The sequence below is a fragment of the Choristoneura fumiferana genome, chromosome 5, assembly GCF_025370935.1.
Source record: "Choristoneura fumiferana chromosome 5, NRCan_CFum_1, whole genome shotgun sequence".
Classification (NCBI taxonomy): Eukaryota; Metazoa; Arthropoda; class Insecta; order Lepidoptera; family Tortricidae; genus Choristoneura; species Choristoneura fumiferana.
In genome coordinates this window covers 12,875,674-12,888,355 of record NC_133476.1, presented here as the reverse complement: position 1 = coordinate 12,888,355, position 12,682 = coordinate 12,875,674, and the positions used below count along the sequence as shown (strand labels likewise).

General features: G+C 33.5%; 2 protein-coding genes across 4 annotated transcripts in view; one reads left to right on the top strand and one right to left on the bottom strand.

The window, feature by feature from the left end:
* Positions 1–21: 21 nt before the first annotated feature.
* On the bottom strand, positions 22–3,410 carry Ripalpha (RPA-interacting protein alpha). The gene is made up of 3 exons (XM_074087999.1): positions 3,044–3,410; positions 2,645–2,847; positions 22–1,958 (listed from the first exon to the last, which is right to left on the bottom strand). Exons 1-3 carry the CDS (start codon positions 3,134–3,136, stop codon positions 1,649–1,651), a joined length of 606 nt encoding a protein of 201 aa, XP_073944100.1. The 5' UTR covers positions 3,137–3,410; the 3' UTR covers positions 22–1,648.
* Positions 3,411–4,193: 783 nt separating this feature from the next.
* The window catches only part of Mondo (MLX interacting protein mondo), a 31,182-nt gene continuing 22,693 nt past the window's right edge, over positions 4,194–12,682 (top strand). For 2 of the 3 annotated variants that reach the window (XM_074087989.1, XM_074087988.1), the window contains exons 1-2: positions 4,194–4,631; positions 11,636–11,742. In XM_074087989.1, the coding sequence (XP_073944090.1) occupies positions 4,279–4,631; positions 11,636–11,742 (460 nt within the window). In that variant the 5' untranslated portion in view covers positions 4,194–4,278. Of the gene's footprint in view, positions 4,632–11,371; positions 11,590–11,635; positions 11,743–12,682 lie in introns of those variants that run through there. The other variant, XM_074087990.1, reaches the window with a different exon arrangement.

The window sequence follows — 12,682 nt, the reverse complement described above, 5'->3', positions numbered from 1 at the left end:
ATCAATTCAATCAATCATCATAAAACCTGTTTAGACAAATATAACAATAACAAATTAAATTTAAGTAAACAATGGATTTATCACTAACCTGCTATGGCATTACACAAATCATCTTGAATCAACGAGTTCTTCATCTTACTATAAAATGTACAAAAATCTCTGTAGGTTCTTAATATAAAAATAGGTAACAATTATTCAAGAAATAAGAAATTTCACCATGTATATAAGAAATTAATTTGCAGATAGCATTCTAGCACATAGATAAGTAAGTCAACTGCATAAAGATGTAATTTTTTACCCTACTACAAGTAAGTACCCAGGCAATCAAAATTTGCCTTTGCTTTGTATGTAACGCTCGAAAAACACAACCCTCCTTCGGGCAGTTGGGTAAAGAGTCCCATTTGTTACTTAAATTACCAATAGTTTTTTTCTATTTCGAGCCCAAATATTTCGATAAGTCATCATAAGAATATGCTTAAATGCCAGTCTAAATTATAAAATATGTTTTTGAAGACTATTAAATATGCATTAAAATGTCAAAAGGACATAAGTATTAGTATGTAATTTCCAGAACTACTGAAAGCTACACTTTGTTGTTAAATAGTAGTCTGCAATAAGGTGAACAATACATCTTTTTGTAGTTGACTAGTACAACAATACCGTAATGATAACAATTATACACTGTGATTTTTAATTGGTGATCAGGAATAACAAAAAGCGATAAAGAGGGTCATACTCAATAACTTTTCCCATGGGACCAATACGAAAATCGGGAAAAAAATCCCTGGTTTCATTCATTGAGGCTGGTGAGGTGCTGAGGTTTTCTATGAAATAGCTGATTTTTTTACCCCCATTTTCATATTGATCCCATGGGAAAAGTTGTTCAGTATGACCATCCTTATCGCTTTTTGTTATTCCTGATCACCGATTAAAAATCACCGTGTACGTAAGGAAAATGCTGTTCATACTACAGGGCAACTACACAGTGCACTGCAGGGCAGGACCACATGACCACATCCCACCCAAAACTAATTTGCAAGCCCTCAGGACGTCCATCCTATTACAATTATTATTACTATCATCAGATCAACAGGATAATAATCAATCAAAAAATGTGTAACCACACTTTCATAATGCATAAGCAAGAATGCAGATCAAGCATAAGTAACATAAAAATAAGGAATTAATGAGAGCATCTACAATTTCTTAGGTCTGACATTGCCAACAATTCCTCTAAGGGCAGCACATGTGAGCAGATTTGTCAATCAATAACAGTAAATCAATAAAAAAATCTTAATGAATTAGTTATCTATTACTCATCAATTTGTCTGTACGTAAAGATAAAATGTAACAAAGAAATAGTACCTAGATGCAAAACTTCTGTCCAAATTAGAATGTGTTGCTTAACAACTGGATTCATTTAAGTTTTTAAAATAGTAGTCAATTTTTAGATATGCTTACAAAAATTATTAGTTTAGGCATATCATGTTTTGGGAGATGAATTTATTCAATAATAATCATCACTTACATTCCAGAATTCAATCAATTCCATATTAATAGTGCTTTGCAAGTTCAATCTAAACATCAAAGATGAAATTGTTATATGTTCAATATTTCTCTCAAACTGCAAAAACACCTTTAAGCATATTTATATTACTGACTGCATGTCCTTACAGGTATGGCAAATGAGGTACAACTGATTTAATTCTGGAACTATAGCAAATTGTGCTGGGTTGGCACAAGTTTCACCATGTTTTTCAATACAAATTTCTAGGGACTTTTTTATTTGATCCAAAGATAACTTAGTCTGAACCACAAATTTACATTGAGAACAAGTCAAAGAATCAAGGTTTAATTTTAAGTTGTCTCTCTGGCATACTGGGCATATAACATTATCTTGTTCCAATGCAGACCAGTCTACATTATCAGTTTGTGATTTATCATATTCTTCTAAATACCTGTGAAAAAAAAAAAAAAAATTAACTATCTCAAAATTTAATGAAAACACAAAAGCGCTGAATCTCTTCATTTGTTTCCTCGTTTTCATTCTCTGAAGAGCTAGACAAATTTAACTGCGGATAGGGAGGGAAAGGGGCATAGGGTGATGGCTTGGTATCTTGTATATTTACTGAATAAATGCAAAATGAGTTGTTATTAATTACTTAAAATATTTTTCTCAATTTTGAACAGAATTGAGTGAATGAAAGGAAAAGCTACAAGCATAATTAATAAGATAGAATACACGAGTCAAGCATGTGTTATTTGTCAAGCTGTGCTTTAATAACACACGCTTTGTCCCATGTGGTGTTGGGTTAGAATTACACCTCCATTTTTTTCCATGGATGTCGTAAGAGGCGACTGAGGATATATGTTTAGGTATACCGTAGGCAACAGGCTAGCAACTTGGCACTATTGTACCATTTTTGTCAAAATTACAAACTAAAACTGCTAAAAGTGGCTCCGAAGCAGTAATATTTTGTGTGCTCTGCCTACCCCATTTGGGAATACAGGCGTGATGTTTGTGTGTGTGTGTGCTTTAATAAGCAACCATAATATAATTATTTGAATCATATTAACAGTTTAAGCTTTTGTTTTACAGTGTGTAGCAGTTAAAACTACCCTACATGAAGTGTAAAGAACAAACCATTGCAGTTCTTCTTGCACTAAATGATTCCTTATCTCTGCTATTATTTCAATTTCTTCATCTGTGGTTGTCAGATCTGAAGTGAAATCAAACATGCTTTCATATATTTCTGTGAGTGTTGCACGCAGGTCTGTTTCACCAATAGTTCCTCTAAATTTGTTTAAAAGCATGTGACGACAGTTTTGTACTTTATCTTTGTAATTCTGAAAGTAAATAAAATTGCTTAAAAACTTAAATAAAAGAAAGCTTTCAAATTTCGGAAGTGATTTTTGGCCTACTTCCGTAGGTAGAATTAATTTAAAATTGATTAACGCTTCTATATGATAATGTTATAATCAGTAGCAAAGATGACTGCGCCAAACCAAAAAAATTATTATTTTAACAATAACAGGGACACACCTTCCTCATTTTTTCTTTTAGTTCAATTGGTGAATGCTTGTGTTTCAAAACAATGTTTCTATATGAAGGAGATCTGGAACTTGGAGAGCTCATGGTGATTTTGTTTATTCAATTACAACGCTGATGCTGATCTTTGGAATTTTTCAACTGCATAAATTGGCGCCAAAAAATCGCTGATTCTATCTGATCAATTTTATTCGTAAAAATTAAAAAAAGGTATAATATTAGTGTTACAGTAAATATAGCCGTAAAGAATACTGCAAGTAAATTTATCAAAAATAGCGAACACTGTTTAATCTGCCATTAATTTATTTTGATTTGATCACTGCCACACCACACGACAACAACATTGAAATCATTAGTTTGATTTGACAGTGACAGTGACAACCGACGGCTGAATTGGAATGTTGCCGTTGCTACCATTTCCGTATTTTCTATGTACTCTGTGGTTGCAAGTCGCTATACCATACCACGAAAATTGTCTAGTGTAATCACTTCAATCTGGCTTTAACGCAGTCATGGATTTGTCAATAGGCCGTATAGGGGCGGCATTCAACGAGAAAATTATTATTTTAGAAAGTTACATAGGGCGGCGGATATAAAGTGGCCTACACCTAAAAAACATAAATCCGCCACTGCTTTAACGGACGAGGTCATGGTTTTCACATACTCAAAGGCTGTTACCCTACTTTCACCCCTAGTTAGACCAATGAAATGAATCATGTCTGCTTTCACCCAAAGACATATTTCGATTATCTGTGATCTGGGGGGCCACTACAAAATTCTAGTCGAAGTTCGTTCCGTACCGTTACTCTCTCGTCTTAAATATTATATATACGCGTCAGCGGGATGGCAAGATACGAAATTACGTACGAATTTCGAATTTTGCACTTCTTTCGTAGTATGATAATTTTTGTTTGTAACTTTGTACTTTATCCTAGAGAAATATTTGCGACAGTAGTTCTTACGTATGGAGAGATGGAATCGAACCATCATAAAATTTCCACGCATAATTATTATGATGAAAATGGAGAAAAAAGTTAATTTATTAGAACCTATTACATAATATTTTGTGGTTTTTACCCAAATCTTTTTTTTTTGCCTGCAATACTTTTAAAGTATTTTTTATTGTTAGCAACTTTAGTTTATTTGTCTGTCAGTCAGATGGAAAAAACAATGTGAATTTGTGAGTGATAAGTAAAAATATGGGTAAATCTAAAAGTTGATAGGCATTCATGAAGAGAATAGTTGAACACAAAAGCGAGTTCATAGCTAAACTTATGAACGACGGCGGGAACATAATGCCACACATAGAGAAAAGGCAGGCGCGGACTGGGAAGGAGACAATACATTCGGGGCACTTTATGGTGTCGCACTTTGAAGCAGAGGCCCAAGACGAGTTCGACGATTTAGCTGTGCCTGTACCAGATGAAGAACAAAATACTCAGAAAGTGTCTGTGGTGGCAACCTATACGGTTCCAGGGACCAAAGGACCTGTTCCACATTTTGATGAAAGTAAACAACACCAACAGCTATCAATCGAAATATCTCTTACAAAGTTATTTCAATGCATGACTTTAGCCTACAGGTGGGTAACTGCGTCTGTGGATTTATTACTTGAACAGTATTTTTGTGCTGATAACGATTTCTAAATCTTTGTTGCTTAGCTTATTTGACAGCTAGCCTTGTTTATTCTACAGTATCAAATAATTGATAAATAATTGATCCGGCTGAGGGTCATTAGATTTATTATAAACGACATTGTTAAAAATAAGGAAACAAGAATGTTTCCATTGAGTTTAGTTTCCAAAGATAACAAGAGGTCATCTAAGACTGTACAAAAGACAGGTCACACGCTGAGATAAGTGTGTCTATGGACACTTAAGTATTACTACTTATTTATAAATAATAATGTTCAATAAATTATTTACATTTATACTGATTACAGAACAAGTTCTCTCATAGTAATAATCTTTTCTACATGTATTATGATAACACAGTATGTATTTGGAAACCAATAATGTCATTTTACAGTTGTTCTGCAATTTAGTCTGTACTTGTTTTACAGTTTAAGCAGACATTACTTTGAATGCATGATTTAATTAATTTCTGTTTGATTAGTTAAGTAATTATCAAATTATTACAAACTCGTCTCATGTTACCTCTTCAATCAGCATACCTTCTGAAATGTTTTCTTGAGTGGGAGAAATTATCTATACCATTTCTATGTGAGCAATGGAGATGCCAATAAAACCTCAAAATATAGCAAGTTAATTGCTAGCATTTATAACTAAATGTTTAACTTAGTTATGGTAATTATGGGAACAGAAAGTTAATTCTAAAGTATTAGTATATCTATTGGCGTCCTGTACTGTATATTTTGTGTGCAAAATCAATTCATATTGCATGTTAAATCAAAAAAATCCACCGTCACTATCAAAAAAAGTGCTTTTAGTGAGGAGAGCCATGAAATGATTTTAAGTAAAATAACTAGCTGTAGTGAGCAAACCATATACATATAAATTGTGTGCAATTTTTATTTAATCGCAAATATTGTTGGTAGTGTTTAAATGTAACGAGGCAAAATATAACATTTTCCTTTTGGTTATATTTAATTTTAAATGAAAAGATAATAATCCATTCCCTTTATTAATTCTTCCATTTCCTTTTTTTCATTTTAATGCTGAAAATGTAATTAGGTCTCCAAAACATAAAGAAAATTGAAAAAAATACCTTTTTTTTTTGAACAAAATCTTACATTCCTAACTCTTATTTAGAGAAGGAATAATAATATTTCAGGTAAATCTCAACAAAAAATCAATGAATTTTGTATTTAGAAATATCTAAACAAAAAATATCTAAAATTAGCATTTTCCGTACTCCACTTTCGAACAAAAAGCAATTATTTCGAGTATAACTCATTAGAACTATAATTAAACAAAAAAGAAAAGATGCCCATGCCTTAAGATTACTCAGTCATCGTGTTATTATCAAAAATGACCATTAGAAAGGGAACTCAAACAAAACCCTCACACAAATTAACAACAAAAATAAATATTAATCAGAATCCACGTAAGAATAGACATAAAACATTCCTTTAAAGACAGATATCCTTGTAAAACGAATTTACATAATATTGAGTTATTAAATGAGCATCTACCAAGCTTTTTAAATCTTTTTTAGGGTTTCTTTTTGTATTATTTTTGTGTTTTATGTACAGTAAAGTATTTACATACATACATACAAATAAAAATAAAAAAATTTTAGGGTACCTCCCATAGACAGATTATTCTTTGCCATCAGATAGATGAAAGTAGATCTAAATAACTTAAAATGCAAGATTTGATTACAAACAACGGGACAGGTGAAATAAAATAAAATCATGTAATTTTCAAATTTTCTTACATATTAAATATACCGATCACGACGGATGAGTCTATAATCCTTGTTAATCGATTATAATTTGTGAAATCATTCTCATTTAACATGATACAATTACATTTTCCTTGCAGTAAAAATTCATTTTTGAAGGACTTCCGGCTAAAAAAGGCTTGGCAGACTTATTTATTATTAAAGACACTAATATTACGAAACAATTGTAATAATTTTAGTCAAGATGTCACATGACGTAGGAAATCATTTTTGGGGGTCATCTTTGCCGCAGTCTGTCAGGCACTTCCGGCTATTTCAGAACTGATAGACTTATGTTGCCCTTCTCTACGGATAAAAGGCTACATGATGCCACGTATTTCGTAATGATGTCACATGACGTAAAATGACCTTAAAATTTTCACCGGAAGTGAAGGATTTTCTCAAACTTCCAGCTAATTTTAGGTGCGATAGTTTTTTGATTCTTGCTCAGCACAACTTTTTCCACCGTGTGCCATGCATCTTATTGTGATGTCATATTACGTAGGTAACTTGGGGCTGGGCTCACGGACTACAATCGCCAGGAATATTTTACAACCTTTTCTTCAGTAACTTAACTACGAGAAGGTTTTTATGTGGAAATGTGACATTAAAAAACTTAATTTTGATCTAAAATCTATAACGAAATAACTTTCTAGGTGACTTTCAAACCAAAACGTCAGTATTTCATTTTAAAGTTCATTTTAATATTAGTCAAATCAAAAGTCAACAATGTCACTACAAGAATAAACAGTCTTTTAAAAAAATTCGCAACACTTGGAATTGAGTTTCTTAACTACAATAGTTTTTCTATCCTCAACGCGACTGTATTGCAATTTATTTTGTATGTCAAATTTATTGATGAATAAGTAGAAAACTGGCCTTTAGACCAAAATTACAGTATTTCACTTAAAACTAGATAAAACTCACTTGGATTTTGCGCAGAACACTGGCACTAAATGCAAAATGACACAGTTTTACTTATAATTTTGCAAAATTTCGAAAGAAGACGCGTGTCTTTTTGTTTAGTGCCAAGCTTGCAGTAAACATCCCAGTCAACTTGGCTAAATGTCATTCAAGAACCAACCCCCTCTAGCGAAACCAATAGGTTTCTTCGCGCTTCGCTTAAATGACACTTTAGGTTGCGCCAAGCGCCGTAAAATGGCATTAACCCTTTATAAGGCCCCATTTATTGGATATTTGGAACATACTATCACAGAATCAAAAGCAGCTATCGAATACATACCTAGCAAAGGATGTTTTTAAAGCTAGTAGAATTTTCCATAATTACAATGAATATTGTAACTTATTACTAAATCAATAAGGTTGAATTTCAAAGTCAATGCATGTGGTCGCTAAATCGCCTCTGCCTTATAGTGACGGTATTGGATTTAACTTGCGATATCCTTCCTTAGTAAACACAAATTGTTACCCAAAATTTCACAATTTGTTACCAGAAGCTGTTTTTTGTATTCATTGCATAATAGAGAAGAGAATAATGACTTGTCATATATGTATAATAAGTCCTATTTTGAGGATAAAAGTTATTACTATGTACTGTGTTATACTAAAAATTTTACTTACTTAATTCAAATAACTTTACAAAATTTACCTTTTGAAAAAAAAATGCAAGGCAAATTACGCAGAATCCATTGAAATCCACCCATTTTATTTTAAGTTTATGATTTACTTGAACCATTGACACTGAAACTAGATTAAGTCGTTTTTTGGTAAACATTATCAACATACTTAATTGTTGCCCCTTTGATAACATTTTCAAGAATAGCCAGGAGTTTATCTCCTTGCAATTTTATTATTAATACAGATAATGATAGTAATAGTACCACAAATTACTTGCTTGTTTGCCATCCAGTCAAATAAAAAAAAACCCAATAAACATTAACATTCTCCAAATTGATACTTGACCAAAGGCATAAAACCTAAATTCTGCTCAAGGGACATACATTTTATTCTTATTGTTTTTTCTAAAAAAATGTTTCAGACATACAGATGTAGTGCATAATGTTTTGCCATCGTATTTTGTCGGAAAAGTTCTTATTTATCTTGCTTTCTTAACTAGCTTACAGAAGTTTACTGGAGCTAAAGGTTGAACACGCCAAAACTTGGGCACACTAAAATTAATACCATGGAAAAGATTTAATAAATAATCAAAAGACGTTTACATTAAATATAAGTAAATTTAATGTATTTTAAATGAATTACTTTTAGTCAAGATTTCTTGACGTGTAAGCCATTGATCATACTTTTCCTCAAACACGACTCACGAGGGACTGCACCAGTAGCGGACTAACAGGGGGGCGGAAGAAAAGAAACAAGATTTTAAAAATGTGCTTAGTACATACATTTTTTTTAAAGCTGGGGGGCCTCATTCAGCTTTGCCGCCCCGGGCCTCTGACGGGCATAGTCCGCCATTGGACTGCACCTTCACGTCGGGATAACTCTTGATCGCCCAAGTCCACATTTTTTGCAGCTCAGCCACGGATTTCACCTCTCCGCCTCTCTTTTTAAGAAGTCCTTTCATAATACTCCAATACTCCTCGATGTCCCGGAGTTCTGGACAGTTTGGCGGATTGCTGCCCTTCTGTACCACGGCCACCCCGTTTGATTCGGACCATTCCATCACGGGTTTAACGTAATGGCAACTGGCCAGATCTGGCCAAAACAACGTTTGAGAGTCGAGCTTTTTAATAAATGCAAGTAACCGCTTTTGTAAGCACTCCTTTTGATAGATGGTGCCGTTTATTGTTCTGGTAGTTATGAACTAGCTGCTTCTTTTCCCGCAACTACAAATTGCCTGCCAAAGAAGGATTTTTTTGGGAAACTTGGATCGTTTTTTGTTTTACGATCCTCAGGAACGTCTCTGCGGTTTTTGCTGGTATAAAACTCTTGTCCAGGAACAAGCACAACGCAGTGAAATTTCGTAAAGAAAAATCATTAAAGTTTTCTTGATCGTGTTTTTGCTTCTAAATTCTGTCTCAAATTCCGATCTCGTGCCGCCTGTGCTTTAAAACTTCTTGAAACCTGCTCTAGGTTTCACTTTTTGTTACACCCTGCAGTCCGCCACTTCCTGGCTTTCTTTCTATAGTTAAGCGTTCCCGGAACCTCTTCAAAACTGAACATATACAGTGTATTGTGGACCTTTTTACCTTTTTGTGACATCCCTTCCTGTAGCTGAGCATTGGGTTTTGTGTGTGTATAAGTTCGCGTTGTTGGAGTTGCCGGTTCGACATCTTGATAGATATAAATCTTTCATAAAAATAACTTTCATTGTTATATAGTTTTCTTTTTTACGATTAAAATGGCATCAAAAAAGTATACATATGTTTAATTTTAACATAGCAGCATAGCAGTAAATACTTTTACATGCCCAAGTTTACGCGTGTTCAACCTGTAATTGAGAAAGCAAGATAAATACGAAGTTATCTGACAAAAAACGATGGAAAAACACTAGGGTATTCTGCTCTGCCATATTCTACAATTGGACGCTAATGCAATAAGTTTTATTTGGGTAGAATATCCACTACAGATGAGCTATAATGCCGCCAATTTGAAGCCCTCATTGAAGATAATTTCTCAAAAATTCATAATCTTGTTTTGGCGGATAGAAGAATCTGGCATCAAGTTGAGATCACGGGGCTCTAATATGGACGTATTCAAGGGATCTTAACTAATCAACTGCACATGAAAAAAAGTTCGTTGGGTGCCCGCCCAGAATGTTAAACGCTGAAAAAAAGGAAATACGATACGAAATTACAAAGGCAAATCTTGAAAAATTTCAAACTGATCTGGAAAAGATTTTGCGTCGGTTTGTGACCATGGACAAGTTTTGGATCCATGATTTTGATCCTGAGACCAAACAGCAGTCCATGACCTAGAGAAGCGATCATCTTTCCAACGCCGCAGAAATTTAGTCGCAAGCTCAGTGGGAAAAGTTATGGCATCCGTGTTCAGGGATGCTAAGGAAGTAATAATGATTGAATATCGTTAGAAAAGAGCCACTCTTATTGGCTTTTACTAAGCTGGCCAAATACAAAGATTGCGCGAAGTAATCAAAGAGAAGCGGCAGGGTAAACTTCGAGCTGCGTTCTGTTTCATCGAGACAACGCACCCGTTCACAAGGCCAGGTGTTACAATGGCTGCTATTCGTGATGCAGGGCTCGAAATTCTGGAACATTCCCTATATTCGTTAGACCTAACCCCCATCGACTTTTATCTCTTTGCACGACTCAAAAGAGACCAGAGAGAGAGAGAGAGAGAGAGAGAGAGAGAGAGAGGCAACAATTTTTCTAATAATAGTGAGGCAATGGCCGCGGTGGATGCATTTTTTGACGAGTCAAGAAAAAATATTTTTTTTAAAAGAAACTCGTGTTTTCTAAACAAGATGGCCATGTTAGTAGACTTATTAGGAAACGACATAACAAAATAAATTTACTTCTTGACCACATGTTTTGCTATTCATACTCATTATCGTTACTTTTGGACCACCCCTCGTAACATGAAAACCTGAAATATCTTTAAATTACTTTTTTAATAAAATTTATTTAAAAGCATGTCATAGTCCGTACGCTATTGTTAGATTGCTTTTAAAAGGAGGTGAAAGTTATAGTTATAAATGGTTTTGGGTCAGAAAAAGGTTATCATTTAAATACTATGATGAAACCAATTTGTTTTCTTACAGAATATGAAAATATAACAAAGAGAAAAAATATCTGCAATGTGGTTTAATTAACTTTGTATTAAACTAATAAAGTTTACTTCGTTGGTAATTTCCTTTTCTACCTGTATTTGTACTAGTAGAGACTTGATAAGATAGTCTAGCTTCTTATCAAGGCTGTTATTTATATAAGCTTAAGATCACTTATTGATAGCATTTCTGATAACAGCCTTCATATTTGATCGCCACCCATCATCATTACTATTGTACAGTTTCCTCTGAAAGGCTGTACTCTTTACACAAACATACAGTTCCAACCTTTCCTCTTTATCATGTTTGTTTTAAATTGTTTTCAAGTCAAAATGATTTTAACAAGTTCAAGAACTTTTATAGTTAACTTGTGTAAAATTAAGGTTACAATATACAACAAGTTGTGACGGAACGTGAAGTTAGGCAGAGTATGGTGAGTTATTTTCAATAACTACATTGTTGTGTATCTTGCTTCACAGACAAAAACTAACATCCCCTAAATGGAATCGTTTCAAAGGTATAAAACTTCGCTGGAAGGAGAAGATCAGACTAAACAACGTCATATGGAGATGCTGGCACATGCAGTGTGAGTATTTGCTCTTTTATTATTATTCTCTAATTTATTAGTTTTAGGGTTTATAGCCCATACTTTATATTTAAAACAGTTGCATGTTGTGATAGTAAATACAATATGAGTGAAATACAAATCTATCAAATGTAATTGATATAAGTAGATTGAATGTCAAATGAATAGATATATGTTTACCGATGATGATGTTATGACGCTCTTATGAATTGACATGTCTTAGTCAACAAAGTTTTTTATTAGTTAGTTTGTGTCAGTGTCACAGCTGTTGTTTAAAACCAGTTTCATTGCCCTGTTTTAACATATACCTACACTAAACCAGTTGAAAAAACTGGTGAACATGGGGATTACATATATTTGTCTTCATAGGCTCACACATATATACCTACTCGCACCTACACGTATGCTATTAAATATTGATGTGTTTTGTTTATTTGCGTTATGCAATACTTGTAATAACAAGGTACTGATAATATAGATGAGCTTTTTTAAGAGGTCATTCCTGTATGAAATTTGTTTGCCTCACGATGAATCAGGGTTATTAAGAGAATACTATCTTATTATTCTACTCTATATCTACTTCCTGGAACTTTTAAGGTATAAGACAATTCTGTACATACCACACCTGAATTTAGTGTATATAATAAGTGTATAATTTCATAGTCCGTTTTTGGCTTACGTACTTAGTCGATGCATACCACCTCTCTATTAAAGGACATTCAAGCCGGATAAAAACCATACCCTCAGTGGCGTAGCGTATCAGCCACTGAGGGCATGGTTTTAAAAAACCACAGTACATATACAGATGTCAATACATTATTGTATACTTACATTATTATACATTGTCGAAGATAAATCGATGGTTCTTTATGAAACTTGGCATTTGGGCACGTAATAAGAGATAAACAGAAATTTGTTCGCGCGTTTTTTATAATTCTTC